This window comes from Berghia stephanieae, chromosome 9 (genome assembly GCF_034508935.2).
Source record: "Berghia stephanieae isolate SIO BIC M18660-M18661 chromosome 9, UCSD_Bste_1.3, whole genome shotgun sequence".
NCBI classification, from domain to species: domain Eukaryota; kingdom Metazoa; phylum Mollusca; class Gastropoda; order Nudibranchia; family Aeolidiidae; genus Berghia; species Berghia stephanieae.
Window position 1 is genome coordinate 36,043,236 of NC_088368.1, and position 18,325 is coordinate 36,061,560.

At 37.2% G+C, this 18,325-nt stretch overlaps 1 protein-coding gene across 1 annotated transcript in view; it reads right to left on the bottom strand.

Annotated features, from left to right (window-relative positions):
• The window catches only part of LOC144980140 (multiple epidermal growth factor-like domains protein 8), a 56,735-nt gene that overhangs the window by 27,201 nt on the left and 11,209 nt on the right, over positions 1 to 18,325 (bottom strand). Inside the window, 14 exon segments of the mRNA XM_078927691.1 lie at positions 927 to 1,092; positions 1,648 to 1,774; positions 3,448 to 3,847; positions 6,000 to 6,178; positions 7,105 to 7,267; positions 8,046 to 8,328; positions 8,922 to 9,063; positions 9,851 to 10,077; positions 11,331 to 11,556; positions 12,734 to 13,002; positions 14,206 to 14,309; positions 14,662 to 14,869; positions 15,909 to 16,024; positions 17,334 to 17,453. Coding sequence (XP_078783817.1) covers positions 927 to 1,092; positions 1,648 to 1,774; positions 3,448 to 3,847; positions 6,000 to 6,178; positions 7,105 to 7,267; positions 8,046 to 8,328; positions 8,922 to 9,063; positions 9,851 to 10,077; positions 11,331 to 11,556; positions 12,734 to 13,002; positions 14,206 to 14,309; positions 14,662 to 14,869; positions 15,909 to 16,024; positions 17,334 to 17,453 — 2,730 coding nt within the window.

Sequence of the window (18,325 nt, forward strand, 5' to 3'; positions counted from 1 at the left end):
TGCCAGAGACAAACCAATTTGAATACTTAGGAACAACCGTAAAAGGAGATGAGAGCACTGAGATGGAGGTTAAGAAGAGGATACAGGCAGACTGGAGTAACTGGAGTAACTGGAGTTATGTGTGACAAACGAATTTCCGCAAAGCTGAAGGGGAAAATATATACATCTGTTGTAAGACCAGCAATGTTATATGGACTAGAGACAGCAGCTACAACAAAGAAACAAGATAAAGAAGTTGAGGTGGCAGAAATGAGCATGTTGAGATGGTCACTTGGCTGGACAAGAAAAGATAAAGTGAGAGATGAACGAATTTGAAGATTGACTGAAGTGAAGAATGTATCAATGGTTGGGACATGTAAAGAGACGAGAGAGGGATTATTGGACTTACAATTAGTGGTAAAGAGGAAAAAGGGATGCCCAAAGACTAGATGGTTGGATAGGGTAAAGGATGATATGAAAGAACTGGGCCTGGAGGAAGATGATGCTCTGAACCGAAATGCAGGGAGTTGTGGCATTCATTATGGCAACCCTGCAAAATGCGGGATATGCTAAAAGAAAAAGAAGAAGAAGAAGAAGAAGAAGAAAAAGAAGAAAAAGCAAAAGAAGAAGATGAAGAAGAAGAAGAAGAAGAAGAAGAAGAAGAAGAAGAAGAAGAAGAAGAAGAAGAAGAAGAAGAAGAAGAAGAAGAAGAAGAAGAAGAAGAAGAAGAAGAAGAAGAAGAAAAAGCTCTGTTGAGCTGTAGAGGCTCTTTGGAGTGAAAAAAGTGAATGGTGTTTAGATATTTCATTTAATAATAAAATATTTACAAGAGAGATGACACAGATGAAGCTAAAGAAGCAGAAACAGAGATCGATTGATAAGCATTGAGCACAGAATGAACAAAGTAAGGTCTATGATCAAAGATGGACGGGTAGACCCCAGCTTACATTCTCTGTGGTCCAAGCATGAGACTCTATATTGAATTTCCACAGAGAGTTGTTGGCCTTGACGCCCAGCGATGCCAGTGGGACACTTCCTGTGTGGTCTGCTTCAAACCCTCCAAACACGTATATCATCTTCAGAATGGGGATACAAGCAGCCGCATGGTAATATCTGGGGATTAGCGATATAAAGATTGAGAGAAAGAAAATATGAAGTAAACTGTCATTAAATATCCCTTGCATCGCCTCAAGTGCCAGCAGGATTGAGTGAGTCATTAAATAAATATCTTCCATGTTGAAATGAAAAATCACTATCCATCACCTGTACCAGAAATCAGAATGAGAATTTCTAGACAAATACTTAATAAAGCACTCGCTTTACAACCAAAGGTATTGTTAATGATCCCCAACTGCTGCAGATGATCTTTTTCTGATCCCCTAGTCCATCAGCAGTGATTGGGCAGCTAGGTCTGTTAGATCTGACTAGTGTCCTGTCCTTTAGGGTATAAAGCAATTGCTATTGCCCGCACTAGAATATATCAGAATTCCATGGATCTTTTAGCTCTGATGGACTAATACTACCAAGAAAAACATGTCAACCTCAAGAATCACGCAACTGTCCAACCTTCGTCTATTAGATCTGGTTGGTGAAAATGCTACATAAACTGGAATAAACCTCCAGCTCTATAAGCCTTATTACTGCTCATCAAATTTGTCCTTGCCTTACCTGCCAGGGGGATTGATGGATGTAGGAGGCACTATCCTGGTCCACACAGCAGACGACACGTTGTACATCCACATGTCATCCAGGATGACGTGTTCCACAGACAGTCCTCCATAGACAAACAGCAAACCTGGATGGTAAATGTACAATTAATGGACAGAAGCATGAATGACAAACTAAAATAAAAAGTGATTCAATGTCCCAAACCAGTATATGTAAACTAGAGGCTGAAAATGAGATTTTGCAACTTAAATGGCCAAAAATATCAGTTATCGACTTATGTTGCATAAATTTCATTTTTAGCATATTAACCACCATGGTTAATACCATTTTGGAGGCTTAGACAACAGATACAAATCAACATTGGAAAAGAAAAAACTTTTAATTAAGAATTATTTATAAATTCAAAGAAAGAAAAAAAAAATTTAAATGTTTAATCTAAAAAATAAAAAGAAAAACTTTTTTAATGGTTAAACGAAGACAAAAAATCATTATTGTAATATATTGACACCAAAAAGAACCCCCCAAAACAACATAAATATTGAGCAAATACCGGAAGGAGCAAAAAATACTATATGACTACAGACAAAAAAATCAACAAGGGGACCTGGCCTGATAAAGAACAACTGAATTCCAGTGAAGAGGATCTATAAGAACTTGTAATGGAAATCATCGCTAATTAGGTTAAATCATTCAGTGCCATTGGCCGCACTGTGCAGCCAGAGCAGAATCTGTACTACTGGCCAATGGCCGTACACTGCAGCCGGTCTTGAAAGGCAAAAATAATAATGTAATCCCAATCCTACTTTCAACAAAAGTACTATAAACCAATGGTACATTTCTTTCATCACGACATTCAATTGGCCCTAGGGGGGTATTTTAATTGAGATTTTGCACCAAATTCGAATGTCGCTTTGCCTTAGCTTGTCATTCTCATGCTGCCTCAATCAGGTGTCAGCCATTTTGTGATGGAAATACGAATATAGCCTCACCGCTGAAAGAGTGAAGTAATATAAGGTAATTCCAAGAATTACAAAATAATCTGGCTACCATCAGTTTCTATATGGGTTCAATAACAACAACAACAACAAATGACCAGAATCTGAGAAACTGGTACCAAAATATTTGCAGGATAGCCCTCTCAAAGTGACGAAAATTTGTGGACAAATTTTTATACTTAATGCTTTGCTCTCAATTATATTTTTCAATGAAAGTGTGAATTTTTAATTATTCTCACTGTATAACCTTGTTTTTGTTGTTTTTAAGGGTTTTACAGCGCTTGCAACACATTTAGGTTATATCAGTGTCAGTAAAAAGGAAGGAAATGGGATAGGAAAAAGTTCTAGAATTACAATTAAAGCACCCAAGAGAAAGTAAGACAAAGGGGAACTGGGTATATATAGCAATCAGATATAGATTCCAAGAGCAAACCACTAATGTACTTAGTTTGAGATCACCTATAAGTCTCATCCGGACACAAGCACAAAATCCAACGAGGAATAAACTCAAATGCTTACATTATACATTCAAAATAACAAATATAATAATACATAATAGAGAGATGATTTACAAGGAAAAAAAATATCATCTCCCAAAACAATAACTATGCATTTGACTGTTTCCCGCGCAGCTAGGACTACGGCCAGGGCCAGAACCAAAGTAATCTCATGCCAAGAGAAAGACAGAAAGCAAGTTGGAAAACAGATATAAGGGGATAGAAGACACAGTATGCACCTTCCTGCCCACTATGGGAGGTCAAGAAACCAACCCAGGCTGTATAGCCAAGTCCCCAACGACACTTACCATCTCCACATTGAGTAACAGTGTGACCAGCCCTCGGTGACGGGCCGTAAAGTTCGTCCAAATCTGACCAATCCATCCCATCATACCATCTATCCTCTACATCTCCCTCGTCATCCACGTCCTCCTTCGGGAGACGCTTTTTAGCCCGATGACTGGACGGACCGAATTTTTGGAAATGGTCAAACTTCTGCTCCATGAAAGCTTGTCTGGTATGGTGTTGTTGCTGTTGCTGTTGCTGCTGCTGCTCATGCTCCTGCTGTTGTTGGTGGCGACGTCGCATCCAGGGTGGTGGTGGCAGGCCAGAGTCTGTAAGAATCTGGAGGTCTAGGTCAGTTGAATCAAGCTTCTTCTCACAAGACTTTCCGCCGAAACCAGGTCGACAGATGCATATATAGTTGTGCTGAAATATCAAGAAGAAGAAGAAATAATAATAATACTAATAATAATAATACTAATAATAATAATAATAATAATAATAATAATAATAATTACAATAATAATAGTTACAATAATAATAGTTACAATAATAATAATAATAATAATAATAATAATAATAATAATAATAATAATAATAATAATAATAATAATAATAATAATAATACTAGATATTCGTTTCAAACCCAAGTCATATTTCTAGAGCCCTCTCTCACCCACTTCTTGGAGATCACAGGCTCGCTCGCGCACAACCATCGCGAAGTTATTTTTGACCAGCAGTTAAGCTTATTAGCCAATATTCTCAACACAAACATATAACATAGAAACGATTGAGACATTGAGTATGCTCCGGTATATGGGGTGAATTTTTAATTCAGACTTGGGTTTGAAACGAATATTTTTGTATTCGTGGATAGCTCACACGGTAGAGCCACGCTCTCACCTGCCAGGCGGAGTTGTCGTACCAATAAGGTCGCAGGTTCAAACCCCACCACCGCCGCGAAAAAGTTTTTAATCTCTATTTGTCTTCTGGCACTTTTCTACTCACTTCATATCTTGTTGTTACCAACATAAGTGCCTGCTCCACTCACTTTTCTGAATTAAAAATTCACCCCATATACCGGAGCATACTCAATGTCTCAATCGTTTCTATGTTATATGTTTGTGTTGAGAATATTGGCTAATAAGCTTAACTGCTGGTCAAAAATAACTTCGCGATGGTTGTGCGCGAGCGAGCCTGTGATCTCCAAGAAGTGGGTGAGAGAGGGCTCTAGAAATATGACTTGGGTTTGAAACGAATATTTTTGTATTCGTGGATAGCTCACACGGTAGAGCCACGCTCTCACCTGCCAGGCGGAGTTGTCGTACCAATAAGGTCGCAGGTTCAAACCCCACCACCGCCGCGATAAAATTTTTATTCTCTATTTGTCTTCTGGCACTTTTCTACTCACTTCATATCTTGTTGTTAACAACATAAGTGCCTGCTCCACTCACTTTTCTGAATTAATAATACTAATAATAATACTAATAATAATAATAATAATAATAATAATAATAATAATAATAATAATAATAATAATAATAATAATAATAATAATCTTACTATAATGGAACTATACCCGCATGTTTAGACGACAAAGGCTTTTATACCAGTTACTTAATAAATAAACAAAAATGCACAATGTCTTTCTTTGCTTTTTTTTTTTAACAAACTGAAGATTTCGATCTATGGTAATATCAGCAATACAGTAGTAATAATAAATAAAATAGATGAGTGCCTGTTTGTAATAGCCTTAATTTTCCCACAAATATTGCGGGTTATCCACTTGTAAGCTATAAAAACAAAAACAAATTTTTAGCGCACATGGCACTTTCATGTTAGACTCAGATGCCCTCGATATATATCTAGGTAGGTCTCAATTCAATTCAAAGGTTTCTTGTTGGAAATATTAAACAAAAATGAATATAACAGCTTCAAAAAAGAACAAAATACCAAACATGGAACGTTTCAGGCTCAAAACCCTTCTTCAGCCAACAACAAAAAACAATAAAGACATAAATACATTACTAAATTCCAGACAGACGATAGAGACCTAAAGAATTTCTCTGTCGTCTATCTGGAATTTAGTCAAGTATTTATGTCTTTATTGTTTTTTGTTGTTGGCTGAAGAAGGGTTTTTGAGCCCGAAACGTTCTGTGTTTTGCATTTTGTTCTTTTTTGAAGCTGTTGTATTCACTTTTTGTTTATTACTTTTTACAGTCCACAGCTTCTAGTATTACTTTGACTAGTTGGAAATATTGTTCATTTTTGTCAGAATACACAGGAGTTATAGTAACAGCAAATAAGAAATAAGACTAATGGATAAATATCAGATCTTTATGATCTTTCTCAAACATCTAAATTATTATACATAAATCTAGGTGAATATAACAAATACATCATAAACTCTCACACTCTCTTTAGAAATCAAAATTAAATCTAATATTCTTACTTTAAAATATGGAAATTAAAATTCAAAATTTAAATATCCACTAACAAAAAAAGGTTAAAGTCAAGAAAAACTACAGCCAAAAGCACAATGCATACACTAATTTTTATAATATGGTTTCATCCTTACACAATGTCCCTGGTTCTTGTGTTCGTGACAATCGTCAGGACAGATTGGTGTGTCACACCCTGGCCCCCAGAAATCGGCCTTGCACACGCACTGGCTCTTGTGGCATACACGGTTCCCATGGCAACCGTCTGGACATGAATGGACGCGATAGGTGGCATTGAATCCTCGAGTCATGGACCCTGTGCAAGACAGAAATCAATTTTGTAGGTTATTGACATTGAAGATGTTTTTAAAAAAACTGCTGGCATCGATAGAAATAGATAAAATAAAATAAAATTCCCTTTATTCATCCCACAGGGGAAATGTATCTCTAGGGTCTATTCCAAGGGAAGACTGGAATACCCAGGGGTCAGTCGTAGTGCAACACCGCAAATTAAGCTAGGGCGAGGTGACTTGGTCAAGGCCACACAGCGCAGCGGGTACTCGAACTATGTACCTTTCGGGTACGAAGCAAAGACCATACCACTGAGCCATACTGATCCTAAATGTGGAGGTAAATTTATTACGCTACATAGCTCTGTTGGTAGAGTACTATTTTCAAGTCCCCTATCCACTCAGCAATGATTGGATTAAAGTTTTGGCAGATTTGGAAAAGTTCTTTGTGACAGATTAGTGTCCTATCCAAAGGGTAGCAAGTTATTGCAATTGTCCATTTCATGCTAAAGAAACTAGGATAAACTCTGGCCCGTGCAAAACACAGAGGCTAACTGAAGGAGAAGAAGGAGACAAGATGGAAGAAAGTTGGAAGGGCAAACCAGAATTGTGTCCGATGAAGAAGCGTTGTGAATGGACTAAGTAAGCACTTAATTATTCTAAACTTTTCAATAATATGAGTACACTATATAAAAAAAAAATTTCTTAACTCTCTTCTTACCGACCATTTTCAGTATTTTCCCAAAATGGCAGGCATAAAAATTGATTTTTTAAACTCAAACAATCTCTCTACAAAACAACTTTATGTTCTTATTAATTAAATAAAGATCATTGTGATGTACAAAATAAATCTGAATAAGAAAAAAAGTATATTCAGTCATAACAAATGTGACGATTTTGCTGTAGGTGGTAAGGAGAGGGGTAATTCAAGCAGTAACAAATGATTCCTTACGAAGCAAATCCGCTTGGAAAAAAATGGTGGCCACACCCGAGTGTGCCCTGACTGTCAAATCACCCCCTGGATTGGTGCCACAGAACGACCCTAGCAGTTTGCCATTGCCCATTCCAACGCCTGCTATGAACCATGGGATGTCATCGTATACATAGACCGCATCCTGTGGAGAAACAAAACAAACAAAAAAAAATATTTAAATATATAGAATAAAATAGTGATATATATATTAGACGACTGTCACAGCTGTAAAAGAGGTGTGAAACGAGTATCTAGCCGTAAATAGTGTTAATAATAAATGGCATTTATATTGCGCTTCACCCCATTGTCACAGACTCTAAGCGCTTTACAGTGATATAAAACAAAACATGTTACAGTAAAACAAGTGAAGATAGAAAAGTGTTGTCTCGAGCTTTTAAGGAAAAATTGTAATAGATTCTAACAGGCATTTTACAGGGACCCCTTGTGAAGCACTCTGAGCACACTTATTGGATATTGTGCTATATAAATAAAGGTGCAGGTGTTTTTTTTAATTATGTTTTTCTTATTTTGTTCCTATAGCGTGAATCGGACAATAAGAATTTTTGCTATCCTTGGAATAGGCACTAGTCTATCACAAAGTACTTTCCACCACAACTAGCAGACCTAGCTACTCAAACCGGGGGGGGGGGGGGTCAGAAAAAAATCTCGACTGCACCCAGGATCGATCTCAATCCCTTTGCGCGTGAAGCGAATCCTCTACCAACTGAGCTATCGGGATCCCCCTATTGACTATATGATACACGGATTTACACAGTTTGCAACTTATCTTATCCCTGCATTATTGCTAACCTACCTTCCCACACTCCACCCTCAGGTCTGGCTCAAGGGTAACGTCTATGGTGATACATGGATTTTCACAGTTTGCAACTTATCTTATCCCTGCATTAATCCTAACCTACCTTCCCACACTCCACCCTCAGGTCTGGCTCAAGGGTAACGTCTATGGTGGCTGTGTTGGGGTTGGTGCCATCGGGTGGCGTTGTCAGCATCATCATATTCATAGCCGATGGGTTGGCGATGGTGGTGGTGGTGTGATAGGTTGAGTGGGCCGACAACACCCACAGACAGTAAACCTGGTACTTGTCATCGGCACTGTTCCCTTCATGAAATCCCAGAGCACCCGATGTCACATTGGTCATGAAAGTGCGCTGGTCACAGCCCAGATAGCATCTGCCAGAATTCCTATAATGCAACACGTGGAATACACAAAAGGAGAGTCAAAGTGATACTAGGCTGCTAGAAACTGTGGACTGTAAAAAGTAATAAGACAAAAATGAACCAAAAAAAAAGAACAAAATTACCAAACATGGAAGGTCAATCTGGAATTTAGTAATGTATTTATGTCTTTATTTGTTGTTAGCTGAAGAAGGGTTTTGGGCCCGAAACGTTCCGTTTTTGGTATTTTGTTCTTTTTTTGAAGCTGTAATAGTCAATTTGTTGATTACAAAAGGAGAGATGAGGTAAAGCATTAAATAAGGGCAGCCTCCTCGATGTGATATTAAGTTAAGAGTATACAGAGTATCAACTCTGTCCGTAAAAATGCTAAAACTACTACGAAGAACAAAAATGCAAACATTTGAAAAATTTAATCCCTCAAAAACATTTGTATATACTTTTTTAATCATTATAAGCGGCTGTTTCCCTACTCGTTCATACCATCAATAATTGAGACAGTGGAATAGTCACACACCACCAATGAAAACAAAAAATACTGCAGTCTGAGAAGATACAGACACAAAAGGAAGAATAACAAGTTTGACAATCAACTAACTCACCTGGAGTTTCCGTAGTACCCTGGCATACAGTGTTCACAGTGGTATCCGTACGTGTTGTCTGTACAGAGACATTCCCCTGTCACATTGTCACACTCACCCATCGACTTGTCTGCATGGCCGTTACAGTGACATGGAATACACTCTGAACACACAAAGAAAAAGAAAAGGGTGGAGACAGTTGTAAAAAAAAATGTATGATAAAAAGGATTTTTTAAAAAGATTTTTCATTCAAACCATACATATTTTCTCTTGAGAAGATATTAAGTAATCCAAAACAACTAGAACAAAATAAATAAATTCTTCATCGCAATATAACTGAGAGGAAGATTAATTGAGAAAAAAAAAATAATTAAAAAAAAAAAACAAGTTAGGTTGCTATTCTGTACCATTTTCTTTTCTTTCAGACAATGCTTATGGTGACAAAAAGGGAAAAGGGAGGAAAATTTTGAAGGATTGCCTTTAAGCCCCATTTCTAATGTACTAACCCCAACTTTTAGAGCAATTCCATCACACATCAAGTCTCTCAATTTGATGAGGGGAAATGTAATTTTTCTTTAAAGGAGGAAATTCCGCGGATCTAAAGAAAACAATGAACACTGTTCAGATTTTTTAAATGATACCCTTCCACCACGACATCATAAGATATCGTCGCCAAGGCATTCCATGAAGGAATATAGATAATTCAACAAACAAGATGTCAGATGTCAACAGGAATCACCCATATTGTCCAAGTGAACAAATTGGGGGTTAATAATCTTGCCCAAGAAAAAAAAAAGTGCCTGAAGCGGGTCTCAAACCCAAGACCTTCCAGGTCACAATGCAATAATGCCTTAACCACTCAGCCACTTCATTCAGATTACTTAAAGAAAATTAAAGAATAAAACCTCGTTATCACTAAAAATCCAATGATAAAATAGACACAATCATACTCTCAGGGTCCATGGGGTCAACGTAAGCCCCGGCCACACACTGTTCACAATGAGGCCCTGCCGTCAAGTCCTGACAAGCATCACAGATCCCAACCCCTTGACTACATGTGCTACGGTTGTTGCAGCCACAGTTGACCTCACAGCTGTGATTGGTCCACCCCACATTACAGTCACACTTGAAGTCCAGAGGGCCGGAGCAGAATCCATTGACACAATCGTAGTAACACCTAGAAAGGGAAACAAATTGAAGGAAAAGTGATCAGTACACCAGACCTGCCAACCCTTCATATTCCAAAAGTGGAATCAGAAGGTCAGAAAATAGGAATTTGAGACAAAAAAATAGGAATCTTTTAACAAAGGATAATTCTGTACCAAAATTACCACCAACCTTGCCACCAAACACATAAAGACAACATTCGGGCACAGCTGGCAAAACTACATATCACATGTAATGGAACGGGGAAGGGGGAAAGGAATGCAATTAATTTTCCTACTTATCTCCCTTTTGGCAATCTTTTTTTTTTTTTTAAATTTCACCTTTTTTTCTTCTTATCATTATCATCCCTTTTGGCAATCATTAAAAAAAATAAAAATAGATAAAAAATCCATCTTTTTAATCCCCAATTTTTTCTTCTTACCATTATCATCAATTTTTGAAAATGGGAATTAAAAAGACAATAGCGGAATAGTGGAAAAGGAAAAAGGGAAAATAGGAATGATTCCGCCAAAAGTGGAAGGGTTGGCAGGTATGGTAATAATCCCATATAACTGCTTTAATTGGATACACCACATATCTTAGTAAGTTATGTACAAAAATGAACACAACAGCTTGGAAAAAAAGACCAGAATACCAATCATGAAACGTTCCAAGCTCAAAACCCTTCTTAAGCCAATAAAAAAAAACATTGTAAAAGGTAATAATTCACAATAATCTGGATATAACAAAATTTTGCTGAAGGCGGGTTTTGAACCTGAAACATACCTTATTTAGTGGTTTGTTGGTTTTATAAGCTGTTCTAATTAATTAATTTTTTTACATTCCTTTTAACAGTCCATAGCTTAGTATTCACATATGTACAGTGAATGACATAATCAGTTGGATAGTGAAAAGGTTTGAACTGAGATATTGCCAATTTTAGTTAGAAGGTCAATTTTTATCCAGAATGAGTTCTTGTCATAAATGATTAAATCAGTATATCTTTGGGAAATATCAAAGCTTAATTTCACTTCTAAATATTTTTTACAGCTAGTCAAGTTGAATAAGTATGAAATTTGAGAAAAGTTGCTGGATACCTTTCCCATACATCTGACCATAAATTCTTGAAAAATCACCCGATTTACTTCAAATAAAGATTAAAATGCTCTGGAGAGCACATTCTTTCAGAAAATGCAAAAAAAAAAAAAAAATACAAATCCAACATTTTCAAATTCCGACTGATTATGTCATGACACCTATATCTTTCTAAGTTAAAATACTCACGTCCTGTCACAGTTCAGCCTGCCATTGCCTACATAGCCCCTGTTGCATTCACACCGGTACGAGGTGTACGTGTTGATGCAAGTGGCATTGGGGTGGCAGTTGTGCAATCCCAGCATGCACTCATCCACATCGGGACACTGTTCGTACGACCAGGAAGATGCTTCGTCCACAGACAAGTTGTGAGCCTCTGCCAGGTGTCTGCTGCATGTCATATTGCTGTCCATGCCTGGTGGATTGAACAGAATGCAAGATATAATCGTTTGTTTGTTTTTAAGGGTTGCACTGCGCTTGCGACACACTTAGCGTCAATGTGCGACTATGTGGTCTTGTGGTATGACACTCGCTTTCAGATCGGAAGGTCCTGGGTTCAAGCCTCGCTCGGCATATAATTGAGTCCCTGGAAAAGGCTCCTAACTCACATTCTCTAACCATACTCAGGTGTAAAATGAGAACCTGGCTGTTAACAGGATTGTTTCTGTCCAGAAAAAATTGTAATATCGCCTAACAGGCGTCATGTCCCATTCTACATGTTGTGTGATGCTGTTGGATAGGGACAAAGGCACAGGATCCCACTAAGAGGAATACGATTACATTTTATTCAAAACAAATCAGTAGATGATTTACAAGGGAGAAAAATATCATCTCCCAAAACAATAACTATACATTTTGACTGTTTCTCTCCCAGCCTAGGCACCGGCCAGAACAAATCTAAGTTATCTCATTCCAAGACAAAGTCAGAAAGCAAGTTGGAAAACAAATATAATGGTGATACAAGACACAGCAAGTCACCTCCTTGCCAAACTACAGAAGGTCAAAACAAGCCACCAAGCAAGATATAATTAAATCGACTATTTCAAACTCTTATTATCTTTTGCTAGAGACGTTCTGTTCTATTTTAACCTGACACGATGACGTCATAAAGATCTTATCTGGAGAGTAATACCAGGAAAATAATTCAAGAAGCTGTCCTTTAGAGCCATTAGGCCCACACTTGCTACCCTTTGGATAGGACACTAGTCTATCGCAAAGTACTTTCCATCAATCCAAGTGCAATCAGGGTATTTGCTGACCCCTCTGTCTGCTATTGGTAGTGAGAATCTGCACATTGCAATAAATATGTGTCTATCCAAAGGGTAGTAGGCAATTGTTGCTCTAGAAATAAAAAAAACAAACCCAGGATCCATCGGATTTGTGAATCTAAAGGACCACCTTTTTTGTTTCTTAAAAGTCTTTCAAAATCACCAGGGTTTTTAGAATTTAGCTATGCTCTGCCTTCAGTTTTAAATCAACAAGAAAAAGAAAAGATTTTATTTTTTTTTTAAATAAATTAAAAAAAAAAAAAAAAAGAGGAAAACAAATTTTAAAATTCAAATTGTCTTCCCCATATCCCATTTTCTTTTTACCTGCAAAATCACCGTCCAGACAAAGTCCGATCTTAGGGTTGTGGTCACTGCTACACCAGCCACATCCAAACTCACTGAGACACATGCCACAAGTCGGGAAGTTGGAGCAGGAGTGGCAGCCGGGGGCCAGGTCAGGGTCATCAACCCAGGAGGTACACTGGCCGTAGATGTATCGGGTTACATACTCCAGGAAGGGGAGACAAGTGTGTGTGTTCTCACACCAAGCACACTCGCCTTTCTCCTTGATGCATTCTGAACAGTTGGAACGCCTGCATAGGAAAATGGGAAGACATATAAAGCACATACTTGTTAAAAATGAACCTATACATATATCTGTAGATAGGTAATACCTTTAAAAAGTGAAATTGACGTTTATTCAAATGTAATAAAAATTTTTCTGATCATTTATCTGGTAAATCTGCACATCCTAAAAATTTACACTAGAAAAACATAAGCTTTTGTGTAAAGCAATGTCCTCATAATGTAGTCAAAGCACTTTACAAGAAGTCCCAAGTCATCAATGAGTTGATTCAAATAATCTTGCCACATAAGTATTCATTATGCTAAATTTAAATATATTTGAGTTCGAAGGTCTTGTCTACTTTTTGCTTTCTATCTCCTACTCTAAATCAATTATCATATTTCACAGACATCTATACTTTAAAAATAATAGGATCAGGGGTCAATATTGTTCTACTAATTAGCACAGAATTACTGGCAAATCTAAAAATTATAAAACCATTTTTTATAGATATCAATCTACGAGTAACTTCAAACCTTTTTTTTTTTCAAATTTAGGGTAATTCTATCATCAGGTGACTCAAAAAATGTTTTAAAAGAATAAATGCTAGGGAGATCCTTAATTTAACATTGAGAATTACCATCTGGCCACCCTGTTTCAAGATTAATTTGAATACATCAATAGACTTTTTACCGGACCAGTTTTGATTGTTGATAGCTAAAAAGATTCGTCTTGATCTATGTTAATTTCCACATTACAATACAGTAGTATAATAATTTTTAAAAGATGAAAGCCTCTGCTTAATAGCCTTTATTTCCCCCCCATAAATATTGCAGGTTCTCTACTAGTTTTTTTATAAGAGGAAATGGTCAGATTAGATCAACTTTTGCTATACGACAATATTTTAATAAAATTTTCATATCATCTGCAATGAGATGAGAATATCGCTGACCTCGGTTGTAAACCATTCAACTCCAAGAATAAGGAGTTTTCTAATTTTAGGCCCGGATCAATCTTCAACCCACGATGCATCGTGTCTATAAATACTGGTAAAACTACCCGGTGAAAAGGCTTCATTTAGACAAGTTACAAAATCAATCTTATTTATTGGACTGTTTAATATTTGGTAGTTTTTAAAATCTCATCCATAGTTTTGTTTTCTCGAGCTGTGACAGAGGTCATCAATATTCTGTTCAGCTTATCTTAAGATTCTAAAAGAAGATAAACTTACAGATGACAAGGTAATCGACAATGGGTGGTGTTTGTGATGGCATTGGTTTTCCGAAGTCTCCTCGTACAATGGGCTTCTCCTACTTCCCATTCACAGAGAGGGTCCTGAATAATAGAGAAAGAGTAAAGGAGGATGTTTTTAATGATGATAACAATGATAATGATGATAATGCTGATGACGATGATGATAATAATGATGATGAATATGTTAACATACAGGGTAAGGTGCAATAGAAAAACTGATACTACTAGGCTGCTAGAAGCTGTGGACTGTAAAAAGTAATAAACAAAAATGAATATAACAGCTTCAAAAAAGAACAAAATATGAACATGGAACATTTCGGGCACAAAACCCTTCGTCAGCCATCAATAAAAAACAATAGAGACATAAATACATTACTAAATTACAGATAGACGACAGAAAAACTATGCAGTTTTAGTATAAATTAAAACTTACATCAGCACAACTTGAACATTCCACATAATGACTACAGCTGGGACATTCAGACGGTGAAGTAATCAAGTAGTGTTGTTTGGTGTCATCCTTGCACACGCTATCTGTGCTGGAGTTACGCAGTACACATTTCCGAGACACTTCACACCAACCACAAAGCACATCGCTCAGGCATCCGTAGCAGTTATAGCTTGTTGAACAATTACCATTGCTGGGGAATGAATAAGGGAAAAAATCATTCCGCCCTTCAACATATCTTCAAAAAAAATAATAATAACAGGGCAGCATGGCACAGCGGATTGCCTTTGCTTCTAACCTAGAAGGTACTGAGTTTGACTCCCCACTGTGCTGTGTGGCTTTGAACAAATCGCTTCATCCTTGCTCACCTCACACTGCTGTACTGTGGATTGGGTTATTCCAGTCTTCCCTTAGAATAGACCGAAAAGATAAATTTCCCCTTGGAGTTGAATAAAGACAATTTATTGTTTTATTTTTATTATTATATTTAAAAAAGGAGCTTTTATATAGCGCAATATCCACCAAACGTGCTCAAATCACTTTAAAAGGGTCCACATTTAACATGTAGGACGGGCCATGATGCCTCTAAGGCGATATTACAATATTTTTTTTCGGACAGAGACAATGCTGTTAACAGCCAGGTACTCATTTTACAAGAGCCTTCTCTAAGGACTCAACTATGCGCTGAGCGAGACTAAAACCCAGGACCTTCCGATCCGAAAGCGAGTGTAATACCACTCGACCACATAGCTACACATAATAAGCATGGATCCCAGGTAAAACAATGGTAGAAAATTACCTTAAGCAGGAATTACATTCATATCACTAATATTATTCTTAATAAAACCAGAGCTGCCTACTCGAAATGTCAAAAATTCGTAGCTTCCAAGGGAAAAAATAAAAGAGTCACTTTAAATAGCTTTGGAAATAAATTATTTGCCCTCAGCATGATCCAAAAATACTCAAAAATCCATTTAAAAGAATCAAAGGAACTAAACTTTCCTTTTCAACAAGATTTATTGAGTCAAAGAGGCGAATGCAGTCCTATAGCTGAGAACAAAATTCGTATTTCTATTAATTTTTCTTAGTACTAGACAGGTCTGATAAAATACAACAATCAGTAAATAGATGCAGTCAGCTCAAATCAGTCCGTCCAAAAATGTTTCTCTACAACATACATAGTGTGGCTACAAGACAACACAAAACCAGAAATCGTATGTATTATTACACACCTGTATGGTTCTAGAAACTCTGAAGTCAGAGCACTGTGCTTGGACAAAGGCACATGTCCACCATTCCAGGAAAGTGTGATGGAAGTCTTCTGACCTTTAGTTTCCTGCTCTGTCACCTGGGGAAAGGGAGGGAGGGGGGAGGGGGATGAAATGGTGAAGGCAAGAGTTAAACCGATTTGTATTCATTTGTCCTCTCCTACTACTACTACAACTACTACTATAACTCCTACTATTAATCCTGCTACAACAATTACTACTACTATTACTCCTCCTACTACTACTATTACTCCTCCTCCTCCTCCTCCTACTACTACTACTACTACAACTATAACTATAACTACTACTACAACTACTACTACTACTACTACTACTACTACTACTACTACTACTACTACTACTACTACTACTACTAGTACTACTACTACTACTTCTACTACTACCACTACTACTACTTCTACTACTACCACTACTACTATTACTCCTACTCCTACATTTTATAACACTATCAAGATTGGTTTCATCAACAATATGCCACATTCACAGGATAAACTCCGGTTCTAAAGGTCTAATGGCTCTAAAGGAATACTACTTTATTTATTCATCCCAGTCATAACGATGGTTCATGTATGTAGTTTAGAAGCACTTGAATTGCAAACTTTTCAAAGACGAAATTTAGGTGGAACATTTTTTTGGGCATCAAGATGTGATTGATGGTGGTGGTGGTGGTGGTGTTTGGTGATGATGATGATGATGATGGTGATGATCATGATGATGGTGAGGATGAGGAGATAATGAATGATTTTTTTCTGGAATGTTAAATTACAATCATAACCAGGACAATAAGTGACAGATAAGAAACACTGAAATGAGAATTGAATGTGGGGAATTTCCTGATAAAACCACGAGAATTGGCAGGTCTGAACACTGTACCCCTGAATTTTCAATTTTCAGTTTGTCATTATTGGACACAAAATATATAAAGTCAGCCAGCCTGTCCACAGAACAATGCTGCCGTCCAAAGGAAAAGTGACATAAAATGACATATCTATACACCTTTTTTTTTCCGGTTTTAAAAAGCATTTTAAGATTATAATAGGATTCAACAGTCTGATGTCACGTCTGCCCAGCAACCAGCAGCTTAGTTCTAAACAAAGGAAATCGGTACTTTTTATTCTTCATGCTGGCTGGAACTTTTTCACATGTCATGTGATCAGAATGTATAAAAGTCAAAATATGATCAGATTTATAATATTTTTCTCCTCTGAATACACTTTTATGCTCGTCGCAGAATTATATCATAAGGGCATCAGCCATTGTTCCGATAGTTTAGAACCAGTTACTAACTTACTATGCGTCATTACAAGGGAAGTGAAGTCAACTTGTTGAAGTGTATTGGCTATATAATTAACTTAAATGAGAACAAACCTGCTCTACAAAGTATTTATGGCCCAGCGAAGTGTTTGGGAATAGTGGTAATCCAGACAGTCTTGATGCCTTCTCCGTATCGTGGCTTGTTTGAACCTTTGAGCTGCTTATCACCAACTCCTGGAATAAAAGATATTGGTGGGTAAAAAAATGTTTTAATGTTTTGAAGGGTTTTACGGCGCTTGCAACACATTTAGGTTACATCAGCGCCAGTAAAAAAGAAGGAAATGGGATAGTAAAAAGTTCTGGAATTACAATTAAAGCATCCACGAAAACATAAGACAAAGGGGAACTGGGAACAAATAGGGATTAGATGTAGATTCCAAGAGCATACCATCAATGTAATCAGTTTGAAATCACCTATAAGTCTCATCTGGACACAAGCACGGCCCCCACTAAGAGGAATACACTCACATGCTTATTTTATAAATTCAAAATAACAAATATAACAATACATAACAGAGAGATGATTTACAAGGAAAAAAATATCATCTCCCAAAACAATAACTATGCATTTGACTGTTTCCCTCCCAGCTAGGACTCCGGCCAGGGAAAAACCAAATAATCTCATTCCAAGACAAAGACAGAGAGCATGTTGGAAAACAGATATAAGGGGATAGAAGACACAGTATGTACTTCCCTGCCCACTATGGGAGGTCAGGAACACCACCCAGTGGGTAAAGAAAGGATATAGAATTAAAATGAAAAAGACAAGAGAGTCAAAAAATATTTGTTAAAAAACAACAGAGAACTTTTATATAGTACAATATCAAAAGAATTTTCTCAAAGAGCTTTATAAGGAGTCCCAAGCCAAAACCTAACACAGGGGGCAGCGTGGCTCAGCGGTACAGTCTTTGCTTCGTACCGAAAGGTACAGAGTTCGATCACCCGCCGCTGTGTTGTGTGGCCTTGAGCAAGTCACCCCGCCCTAGCTCAATTTCCCCTTTTGGATGAATAAAGAGAATTTTATTTTATTTATTTATTTGATAACA